This window comes from Diadema antillarum, unplaced genomic scaffold (genome assembly GCF_040938485.1).
Source record: "Diadema antillarum isolate AM-2024a unplaced genomic scaffold, OU_Dant_1.0 seq00000766_RagTag, whole genome shotgun sequence".
NCBI classification, from domain to species: domain Eukaryota; kingdom Metazoa; phylum Echinodermata; class Echinoidea; order Diadematoida; family Diadematidae; genus Diadema; species Diadema antillarum.
This window is the reverse complement of record NW_027271656.1, coordinates 359360-371534: the sequence shown is the minus strand read 5'-3', so window position 1 is coordinate 371534 and position 12175 is coordinate 359360. Positions and strand designations below refer to the sequence as shown.

At 38.3% G+C, this 12175-nt stretch overlaps 1 protein-coding gene across 1 annotated transcript in view; it reads left to right on the top strand.

The window, feature by feature from the left end:
• LOC139738734 (exportin-7-like) overlaps positions 1-12175 on the top strand; it is a 39707-nt gene that overhangs the window by 2026 nt on the left and 25506 nt on the right. The window contains exons 2-9 of the mRNA XM_071649375.1: positions 471-614; positions 3237-3330; positions 4064-4134; positions 4847-4942; positions 5840-5905; positions 7090-7233; positions 7982-8108; positions 9731-9804. Coding sequence (XP_071505476.1) covers positions 471-614; positions 3237-3330; positions 4064-4134; positions 4847-4942; positions 5840-5905; positions 7090-7233; positions 7982-8108; positions 9731-9804 — 816 coding nt within the window. The remainder of the gene's footprint in view (positions 1-470; positions 615-3236; positions 3331-4063; positions 4135-4846; positions 4943-5839; positions 5906-7089; positions 7234-7981; positions 8109-9730; positions 9805-12175) is intronic.

Here is a 12175-nt window from a genome sequence, read left to right as displayed (position 1 = left end):
TGCATCTCTGATCGCGTGAACTCCTGATTATTCAAAATGGCTGTCAGTGAAAGACTGTTCACACACACTGCATATACACATAATCTTTGTTTTTGGTAAGTTGTGAATTGTACATGTATGTGTCAATATCGATAACATACATTGTAGATATGATGTCTGATTAATGAAGATTGTCTTTAATGACTAAATGAGTTTGAGGTGACAAAAATGATGTCAAGTATCAAAACTCAACGTGATCGACATGTTTGCTTTGTGTTTGCTTTGTTGTTGTGCACCATCCTGGTGCTAATGGTATAGCCCTGTCACGTTTTTACAGTGGCTGGGCTGTGTATAGTTATGAGCACGCATCAGCTGTAGAAGGTGCATGGAGTGTATAAGGCAAGGATAGAACGAGTTTGCTCCCCGGATTGTCAACAATCAGGTCAGTTTGTGGAATATTTGAATCTCTTCTCTTTGTTGTCCCCCCTCAGGAGCTTGTTCAGCTTGAGCTGCTGTGTAAGCAGCTGTACGAGAGCCCCAATGCTGAGCAGCGAACTCAGGCTGAGAAGGCCCTGGTCAACTTCACCAACTCCCCAGACCTCAACAAGTGCCAGCTGCTCTTGGAGAGGGCCAATGTAAGTTGAATAGTCTCCTACTCCAGTCTACGAATGATGCGTTTCATGTTTTCCATACGCATACACATTGTTACCTCCGCCAAGGGAGGAGGTTATGTTTTCATGGTTTGTTGGTTTGTAAATTGGTAGTTTGTTTGTTTATCCAGGGAATAATTTTCCTGGTATGGCATCGCAATTTGCTATGCACTTTTACACCACTGCTACAGGCCTCGAATTACTCGGGAGGCAAAAGGCAATTTGCCACAATGCCCTATCTACTTGCCACAATGCCTCTCTCAAAATTACCATGCTTACTGCAACTTTTCCTTGCTGTCCTTAAAAAAATCTTGAGAGAGAGTGCCCCTAAAACCAAAAATTGCCTGTCCCTAAAACTGGTGAAATTTGAGGCCTGCTGCTACACAAGCTATCTTTTGTGTAGCAGTTTTCTTCCATAGAAATGTACAGGATACCATGTGAAATATTGTTCATCAGCTGAAAATGCTAATCAAATTTGAGTTGGAAAATTATTCCCTGTTATCCGTGTACAAAATAACTAAAAAAGTTGAGCACGGATTTGGATGAAACTTGCAGGAAAGGTTGAGAATGACACAGGGAACAGATGATTATATTTTGTCAGTGATCCAGAAATTTTTATCGATTTTATGTAGGATTTTAAATATTTTGGCAGGTAGGGTCAATGAACTTGGGAGTTCAAGCTGCGCATTTTTGAGGTTTTCATACGCGCACTAAAGTGCGTGTGCTAGTTTCTGCTAGGGCAAGGCGCGCCACGCAGCTGAAGGTTTATGATGTAACAAAGGCTTCTATATTGGGAAATCGGGTGATTTTTCAGCATGCACCTATGGGTGGAAATCACTGATCTCTATCGAAGAGCAAGATCATTGCTGGAAAGTAGCAGCTTGGTGGAGGTCTGTACTCTCAGGGTGCTTTTCTAGTTGTGAAATTATTTGAAATTTAAGATAGAAGCTCATTTATTCCTGCCTAGTGCTTATCTTTGTCACTCCTCTCACTTTCTAGAGACAGTCAACTGTGAGAAATGGTGAAATTTGGCAAAATTATCTATCTGGTATACAGTGTATTCAAACACTTACACAGGGAATAATTTTCCTGTTATCACATCACAATTTGCTCTGCATTTTCTTTTACTTCTGCTACACAAACAATCTTCTGTGTAGCAGTTTTCTTCCAAAGAAGTCAACAGAAGAGTTTGAAAATTATTCCCTGTTACAATATACAAAGCTCTGATGAAGGGAGAGTAAATATTACCCTCAGGATTGGGAATAACTTAATTTCATACCTCTGATAAACAGAGGAGGCACATTGGAACTACCAATTGTCATTTTTTTGTTATTGTCGCATACTACTGCTTCTTCACCATGCAAATTTAATTTCATTGACAATAGAGAAGTGGACTAATGATGTGACTTGCATGGAGTAATTTCCCTTCTTGAAACTGAATAGCAATTTTAGTCAATGGACATATTTTGAAGAAAATGGTCTAAAATTCTTTGTAACAAAATAGCTATGCAACTGAAAATTTGTTCAGCAGTCATATCCAAAATACATAGCAACTTGCTGTGCGATACCAAGAAAATTATTCCATGAACTTGTATATATGATGTTCCCATAAACATAAAGACACATTTCTTGAAATACATTGTACCATGAAAATGTGTTGTCTTGATTTGCAGTGTTGTAGAACATTAAAAACTAGAGAGGCACTCTGAGAGCGCAGACCTCCGCCAAGCATGCAGCTCATATCCACCACTGATCTTGTTCTTCCATAGAGATATCAGGATTTCCACCCACACGTACTTATAGCATAGAAAGTCGCCCGACTTCCCAATATAGGAGCCTTTGTTACGTCATAAACCCTCTGCTGCACGGCGCGCCTGGCCCTAGCAGAAACTAGAGCACGCACTTTAGTGCGCACATGCAAACCTCAAATACGCGCAGCCTGAACTCCCAAGTTCATTGACCCTACCTGCCAAAATATAAAAAATCCTTCATAAATTCCCCCCAAATTCTCGGATCACTACCAAAAGTTAATCGTTTGTTACTTGTGTCATTCTCAATCTTTTCTGCAAGTTTCATCCCAATCCGTTAACTACTTTTTGAGTTATTTTGCGCACAGACAAACAAAATAACTAACTAACTAACGAACAAACACACAAACCAACGGTAATGAAGACATAACCTCCTCCCTTGGCGGAGGTAATGAATGTATCACAAAGAACTGGAAAGAGGATGACAAAATAAACATTATTTCAGAAGGATATTTGACATCCAGTGTATACAGGGTGTCTTCAAGGCTTAAGTACGTAACTGTGTGTTCAACTGAAATGTACAGTGTATACTGGCGTCTAATGTGTCTGACTTCATAATTTTTTGGTAAACAAAACTACATCAATTTTTTTTTTCCTAATTACAAATTTATAGGGGCAATGTTGACATTACATTATTGAATAGTTATTACATGGCAAATCAAAGTAGTGATATTTTTCTTTCTTGAATTGTATATTTGTAAAATACATTTAAATCATGTGAGTATCATGCATCGTGCCAAACCTTCTGAATGTTTTATAGAAATTGACATTAATATTTTACGCTCTCATGCTTTCCAAGTCTGCGTATGCCCAGCTGTTGGCGTCATCATCGCTCATCAAGCTTGTCTCCCGAACCACAACTGTCCTTCCCCTGGAGCAAAGAATAGACATCAGTAAGTAATCATTCGTGGCAACTGATTTTGTACACCCTTATCACTCTTTCCTCTCACAGGTGACATTATTTCTTTCTCAAATGAATTTGTGACTGTGTTTCAGAGACCTTTTATTTATTTTCCCCCCCTTTTTTTTTTTTGGGGGGGGGATGATTTTGCAATCAGAAATACTAATAGACCCTCAATGTGTTTATTGCTTAGTAACGATGTCGAGTTCTGCAAGTGGGATTTAAGAATGATTTGTTGATTATATTCATTTGTTTCATAGAAATCCTGGGCAGCATATACATACATATTTGTTCATGAGTGTAATCTCTGTGCATTGCATCATGGTAGCAATGACACTATGATTGTTTAGTAACAGTAATGTAATCCTATTTGTGCATTTATTGATTAATGGTACATGAAATATAATGTTTTTGAGCTGTCCATCCATCCATTCACCCATCCTTAAATATATTGAAAGAAGAAGCATTTTTATGAAATTTCTTTAAAAAAATCAGAAAAAAAATTGTTCCAATCACATACATGTACTTTACAGAAGTAAGCTTTGATGGAGCATTTCACGTGTATGGGAGTTCTTTTTCTGTTGATAATGATGATATATATTTCAATACGATCATCACAGCACAATAGAGAACTTAAGATTTAAGGCAACTCTTCAACCCATATTTGCCATTTTATGGCATTGTACCAGGTTAGATTAAGTCTCCTTCTTTTCTTCATAAAACAGAGAACTATGTGCTCAACTACCTTGCTAATCGCCCGAAACTGCAGAGTTTTGTGACCCAGGCACTCATCCAGGTATGTCTTCCATGAAAAATGATGCCTACCATGTGAAATATATCAATTCTGTCAATGTCATAAGCAACAAAATTTAAAAGATGAGGTAAAGCAAGGTGTATGCCTGTGACAAAATGATTGTGAAATTATGAATTCAATCATGTTTTTCGTAAGCGTATTAATTTTTTTGTCCATTTTACGCAGTGTGATTCACTGACTACCTGGCTAACCAAATCAAGTTGAGAGTTAGCCTTAGTGTAGAAGTCATTCATTAAGAACATAGTGTTGATCTTCTTTGACAGACTGATTTTCCCAGATGGAAACAAGTAGTACCAAATGTAAGATGACTGAAGATAATTGGCCAAGTAGAGTAATCAGTTAAAATCAGCTTGAAATACTAGGTACAGATTTCATTTTAGGTGTTGTTTAAGGAAACATTTTTCTGCAAGATTATAGAATAGCTTATTTGCTCATCTGTGCCCATAGCTATCGTTACATGACAGCTATTTTTTTGTGTAATACTCAGATTTTATTAAATGTTGCGCAACACTTACAGAATGATTGGGTAGTACTCTTAATGTTGATACCTTCAAGACAGTTAGCTTATGAAACTTCTTTTATCTATATCAACTTCTTAAATTTTTTTTGAAAGCATAGAATAATTACATTTTTTAAAATTTCTCTGTGTGTACTAGACCTTGAGACAAATTTCCCCTTTTAAATCTTCCTGTAGTTGCTCGTACGGATCACCAAGCTGGGATGGTTTGACAGCAGAAAAGATGACTACGTCTTCAGAGATGTCATGTCTGACGTTTCGAAATTCCTCCAGGTAAGACCAATATTTCATGTGAGTTAAAGGCATCCTGCAAAAATAGTGCAAATTACCTTACATGGGTGTAGTTATTTGTTATGTTTGCTGCTTTTTGTTTGTGAATATTATGAAACGCAATCTCGAGTTATTAGAGCTTTAGGAAGTGAAGGGTTAGGTGTTACTTGTCTTGGGACGGGATGGGATGGGCAAACCTGACAGGCCGTTGATGCCATGTCAGATTTGTAAACTCTCAAAAATTTGCCACTACAGTCATGGTGCTGCTGAGAAACCCAGTAGGCCGTAATAAAAGAGACTGAACATAAAAAAACTTGACAGCACGTAATAGGCTGTAACAAAACTGTGGAACCTTTCCAATCTTGTTTGTGAATGTTAAACTTGCTTTTTCACATCTTTCCCATTCTATGACCTATTTGCGTCTATTTGATCATGTACACCAATAGTTTGATCAAGTTACAGACTTGGTGTTCTGTGTCAGTGGTGCAAAAATGATGTACTGTAAAAGTGGATATTTTCGCTTGAGTAATTTTTCGCACTTAGCCGAATAAGACCAATATCGCATGTTTTTCATTCCGTGGAATCAGGACATTGACCTGTTGAGGATGGACTGATTGTGCTATGACACGCATTTCTCATAGACACCTACCCAAGTATACTTGGGACTCGTCTTCAACGAGTTAATTATTGGAACATATGGCATGCCAAAATATTTGCATGCTTTTGTTTTCGCGCTAGCTTCTGGTTGTGCGAAATGCGCGAAAATTTCCACTTTTACAGTAAACATGAGGCTGTCAGAAAAGTAACTCATGCACCATAGTTTTGATTGTAATTGCAGTACGTGATTAATATTTGATTTGCTATACATGATGTATGCATATTTATTGTGAATTTAAACAGGGGTCGATGGATCACTTTGTTATCGGAGTTCAACTCATGTCACAACTTGTCAGTGAAATCAACCAGGTTAGTAGAAAGGTGATAAGTGTGTACTTGCCGAGCTTTTGCTTTTTTATTTTCTTTATTCATGTTGCCTATATCTGTATTCTTGAAATATTGAGCCTGTTACTATGACACGGTTGAATTCAGCATTGTGTGCTAGATCGTAGATGTGCCATATGAATTGATAAACGAGGGAAAACATTGAACAGAGGAGTTTTCCATTAAATATTTACACTATGCAGTATTCTCTGTCTCATTGCACAGGGTCTGTGAAAGCATGTCTATCCGCATGTTTCTCCATCCTTAATAGTTCATATGCGGTTATATCCATGGTGAATAGCCATTGGGCTCATCCTCTGCTACCTAACACAGTCCTGTACAGTTTCAGCAGCATGGGATTAAAGGGGAAGTCTAGACGATTTTCATAATTTCACATGATGTAGTACATAAATCGACAGCTCTATATATAGATTTGTGAAATTTATTGTGGTCCTTATTAAGCAGAGAAACAAATACTCTGAAGAACCCAAAACAAATTACACTGGACAAGGATGATGACATTGGAGGCTCACATATTTCAGAAATGTAGCAATGTAATAATTGTATTACAATACTGTTTGCTTAACAAGTTCACCTGTGTAGAATTTATGCAAGCTTTCTTCTTTTGTTCTGCTTCCTTGAGCCCCAACTTAAAGGCAAGGGGTCTGATAGCAGGGTTAAAAGGATAAGATTATGCTGTTTATGTTATGATTTTGATAGCATTTACAAAAAGTCAGTAAAACTGGGAGAAGGGATTGCTGCTTGCAGGATGCTTTACTGATATCAGAGCTGCCAAGTCTTCCAGATTCTGCAGGAGGCTTAGTGAAAATAGAATTATCTCATCGTGTCCTTACAAAAGACTATTTTAAAAGCTCACAGATTTGGAAAATATTTGCCCATTGAGATGCATGTAAAACACAAGTTTTGTCCCTGATTGCTTGTTGGAATGTTTTTCATTTTAAGGGAGGAATTTGGGAACTCCATTAACATGAGATGCTGTTTACAAACTTCACAGAGATTACTGACCACTAATCAAGTGTAGAAAAGCAGTTTGCTTAGCACAGATGAATAAGAGGAAAAGTTGAGTGTAACCAACAGTGTTGTCATCGGGATAACAAATAGTTCTTGCCAAAAAGTATTCATGTTGGTGGGTTTTTTTCTCCCTCCAGCCTGACAACATCCGACCTTTGACGAAGCACCGAAAGATTGCCTCATCGTTCCGAGACACCATGCTCTTTGAGATCTTCAACATGGCGTGCAACCTCCTCAAGCAGGCCTCCAAAGGGGGACTGGATATGCAGGACGATGGCAAGGTCTGTATTTACTGGCACCACTCTTGATTAACGTCCCTGCAGCATCTGTCCTGGCAAACTATTTTTCATTGCCAGTCACTCATTTTTGCTGATCATTTCTGTGCAGGTAGCAGGGCTGTTTCAACATTTTTCACTACATAACTCAACAAATTCCCAGGATGCGTGGTTGAAATAAAAAAACACAAGCCAAACATGTAACAAGTTTTATATCACCATAACATTTGAGTTGGATACTGACAATATTTTGGATCTGGATTCCAGAATGGATGAATGATAAACTTCAGTATTATTGTTCTTAAACGACAGATATAGAAATATTGCCTAAATTACATTACATGTACAGCCTTGGCAGAGGTCCTTGCTCTCTGACGACCCCTTACTAATTTTATTTCATGCAATCATTTCACTTTGCATATACACATTATAACCAACAAATATCTTTCTCATGAAATGCAGTCCCAATACACAGTGTAAATGCAACAGGGATCATGCGGAGATGGTAATATGATTTAAAAGATTATATTTTGTCAGTCCTGATTCTGTGTTGAATGTTTCCTGTGTCAGTTTCAATTTTTCATATTGCACGAAGCAATGTACATTCACAGTTGCAATGTCATGTTGCAAAATCTCAGAATTGACAAAGAAATGGGAATGGAGTGTTGGTATTTCCCCTGTTGTACGTATGATTACTGACTGCAGAAAACACAAAAGCCAGCAACAGTTATGTATTTCTCCATACTCTTTGCAGCAACAAGTGATCAACCAACTCCTCCAACTGGCTAAAAATTGCCTGATCTTTGACTTCATCGGGACGCTAACAGACGAGTCATCAGACGACCTGGGCACAGTGCAAATTCCAACAGGCTGGCGTTCAGGTGAATAGTGCCATTAGAACCGCAAACATGGCAAGCAAATGAATGGTTCTGATAGTAAAAGAAATGTCCATGGCAGTACTGATATTAAGCAAATAATCAACGTTGGTGAAGGTGATTGGACAAGCTATCACTTCCGAGGCGATCTGGATGTAGCTATCTTTCCGAAGCGCAGCTGAGGAAAGATAGCGTACACATTCAGATCGCCAAGGAAGTGATAGTTTGTCTCATTGCCTGAAGCTAAAAGTTGATTATTTGCTTTATATTCCACATCTAGGGTCCTAGAAATTCCCATTTTATTCCACATCTGAAACCGTTTTAGCTGTCTTCAGGTTTCCATAGGGCTTAGGCTACGTGTGCGCGTATATGACAAAACAATGAATTTGTTGCGCGCACCGCGCGGCACCGAAGTGAAAGTGCGTTGCACTGTGTACTACAAATTGTATCAAGTGACCTAGGTCACATAATAGTCCACAGTGCAACGCACTTTTATTTCACGCGTACTCATCTCGCGTTAGGACTGTGTGGACTGTGTGGAGATCAGTGAAACAAAAGGGACTATCAACTTAGAGTGTAACGAACTTTTCTTCTCAGGTGATGTGATGGGCAAAACTACGCTTCATCACGTGATCAGCTCTTGACCAATCCTACTGCAACATTCTTAGTATGTTGAATATAATAGCAAAAAAAAAATTTTCCTCATTGTTTCATCAGAGAAACATGAAATGATGTCTGCCTGATAAGGCAAAATTATTGAAGACTCTGTAGCGTGGGGATACCATGGTGTGGGAAGGCTGGCACTGCTCAGATATATTCGAAAATCCCCATAACAAATTGCGTATAGCATTGTCACTGATTTCTGTGTAAGTATAAAGTATGTACACAGCTGAAGAATCTTGGCTGGAGTCAACCATCTTTGATGAGCGTACGCTTCTATGCACATATTGGCTTACTGGTGCTACTCATGGTTTTAAGTGTACCTCGATGGGCAGCAATGGATAGGACCACCTGTGAATCCAAACATTTCCAGGTCATTTAGTTTGTGAATAATTTGGACAAAATTTCTGTTTTGTAGGTGTTTATCGAGTTTCAACATAGTTAACACTGTTGACAGTTTCAAGGGTTATCATTCTGTTCGAAATTGTTCTACTCTCAGAATCTTTCTTTTCTTTTTAGATAGGATCGATGGTACATTTTTAATTTCCGTTGTGCATCTGCGCTCGCAAGACCTTCATAATTGTATGATACTCTGCTAAATTTTATGATTCATGGATGTTGGTTCAAATTGTTTGGCCCAGAATTAAATTTGCTGGTACATACTCCCTGAACCACGTCTGTATGCAAGTCACCAAAGCATGTATGTGTTTTCTCAAAACTGAAATTTGACACCACAGTTATGAATGATATGAATTTTAGTGTGGTAGTAACATTGGAGTGAAGTGAAATGTATATCCACAAATGCATATTTTGAGATTACTCTTATTCATGGCATACTGTTACAGGTATATCACTGTGAGCATATCGCTTTCTGTCTTTAAGTGACCTCTGAAATTTGACAGCCCTGAAAGAATGACTGAAACATGCTGATTGCATTTATGATACCTGTTTCTTTTTACTCTTCACAGCTTTCCTCGACTTCAGTACAGTACATCTCTTCTTTGATCTCTACAAAGCACTGCCATCTTCATTGTCTCCCACAGTAAGTTGACGTCCATGATTAAGTAGAACGCACAGGCATGGCGTTCACCCCAAGAGAAATACGGGGGAACTTGTGTCATTTGTATTGTGTCCTCTTGCACAACTTGAAGACATCATGAATGGTTTTGAGACAGCAGAGAAAAGCAAACACTTGCAGCTGATTGACATATTGCCATTTATCAGCATAAATAAGTACCTATTATGCAGTGTTATAGTGGTAGCCATGGCAAAAAAACAAAACAAAACAAAACATGGGCGTGCATACTCAGTTTGGAATCCAGTCAGTGATCTCCTTATTACTGGACAGGTGTTGTATCTACTAGACTAATGAGATTTCTCCCGACAGCCAGTGCTGGTTCTAATCCTCAAAGCAGCAAATACCGTGTATCAATTCAAATTAATGAATTCTTGTATCAAGTTGTTTTTGTTGCAAGTGATTGACAAATTTCCCCTTTTTGATGCAAATAAGAATATGTAATGCCAATCACTTTTTGTCATGGCTGCTGCTAAAACAGTGAATTGTCAGTTCTTATTTAGGTCATTGAAGGGTAATTTGTCGATAAGTTGCAATGAAAAAGAGCAACACGTGTTTTTGTTTGTCAATTACAATTTTCAATCAGAACTGTGTAAAGAGAGGGCAGTAACGGTGGGATTGGGGAGATGGATAAGCATGATAACAGATTTGAAGTGAATCACAGCATACAATGTAGAGAGACTACGTTTGCTTTCTGATGAGCGCTTGTTGATTAAGGCTTTGGAATTCTGGGATTCTGACACTTACCACATATTCGTGCACCATACCAGGGACACTGAGCTGCCATTCAACAGAGTTGTCCCTTCTGGGCCCCGTTTTATCAAAAGATAAAGTTCATTTTAAGTCCAGAAAATCAATGATTAATCTCCCAAATCAACTATAAGTCCATAAATCAACTATTAACTTCCAAATCAACTATAAGTCCGTTTTATCAAGAGACCTAAAGTTAAAATCAACTTTATCTTCCTCCCGAATCGACTATAAGTTTTCACAACTGCTCCAAATCCATAACTTTATAGTTGATAAAAAAAATCAACTATAAGTAGAGACAGTTTAGGTAGACTCAATTGTAAGACATTTTGCAGAAGAAAGATGACAGTCACACTTTCCTAGTCTAGCTGGGGATTTGTCACAAATGTTTGTATGTTAACTGCTCACTTTCTCTAACATTTAGTTACGTTTGTTTCATCTAGTTATGGTCTTTTCCTTGCATGAAATTCACGATTGGCATGCATTGCTTGCGCGACTGCTGCACGCAAACACCTAGAATCTACAGCAGTCTCAATCCCACCCTGCACGCCCGGCGCCTCAGCCCGCCTGCCCATCAAGCCGTCGCCAGCAAGGGCAAGTAACCGAGCGCTGGAACTGCGTCTGTGTGCGATGCATATTTTGCCAAAGAATATGCGAGGAAACCAGTGATTTCTGACGTGTGTTGGCCTACTATGTAGAGCTAGTTTGTCAATAGATACTAATTGATAGTTTAGTTGACCTATACAAAAAATAAAGTGTTTAATTCTATAGTACAAGGAGTACAACATTAAGATCTATCATCTATCTATTAACCAGTTACAGTTAGGCCTAACGTTACAGCGGATCGTTTGTACTTACCATACACTGTTAGACCACTAGGTCTAGAATTTCGACATATAGACTCGCGATCTATTCTTTACAAAGCCGATCTCTGCTGTAGATGTTAAAAAAAAACCCTAGTCACCACACTCTCACAAGTTTCCATAATCTTAACACACAAGACTTGAAACAATGCATACACGACCTTCACATTCAGTCCCACTGCAGAAATCCTCTGTGTCAGATTATCCATGTCATACATCAATGAATACTAGATAATGTAGTATTATCAAAGACCCTATGTAATGCAGGATCTTCACGGTTCGCATGTACACAGATTTTTGTTGAGCTCAAGGTGTGCTAGATCTATCGACCTACTTTCGTCAATACGAGGCAAAACAGCGTATTTTGCGGTTCTGTTGCAAAGATACAGTGTACTTAATTGCAGCGGCTGTAGCACTATTGCGGCGCACTAGCCGACTACGCTTCCGGCAAACAATCATGTACATTCGTTTTGTTTTTGTTTTCTTTTGTGTGTTTTTTTTTTTTTGCTTTATGTATTGTATTATTTTTAAGCAGACAGTACCGGAAACCAGCCTCGTCCTGTGTTTTTTATTTTGACTAAATCAATGATAAATCATGGTGATCAGCTATGACTATAATCGACTATTAAGTCTCTTCGTAAAACGGAAACTTATAGTCGATTGAAAGTTATAGCGGATTTTAAGTCGATCAAAGTTATTGATTTCACATTCGACTTTGACTTTAT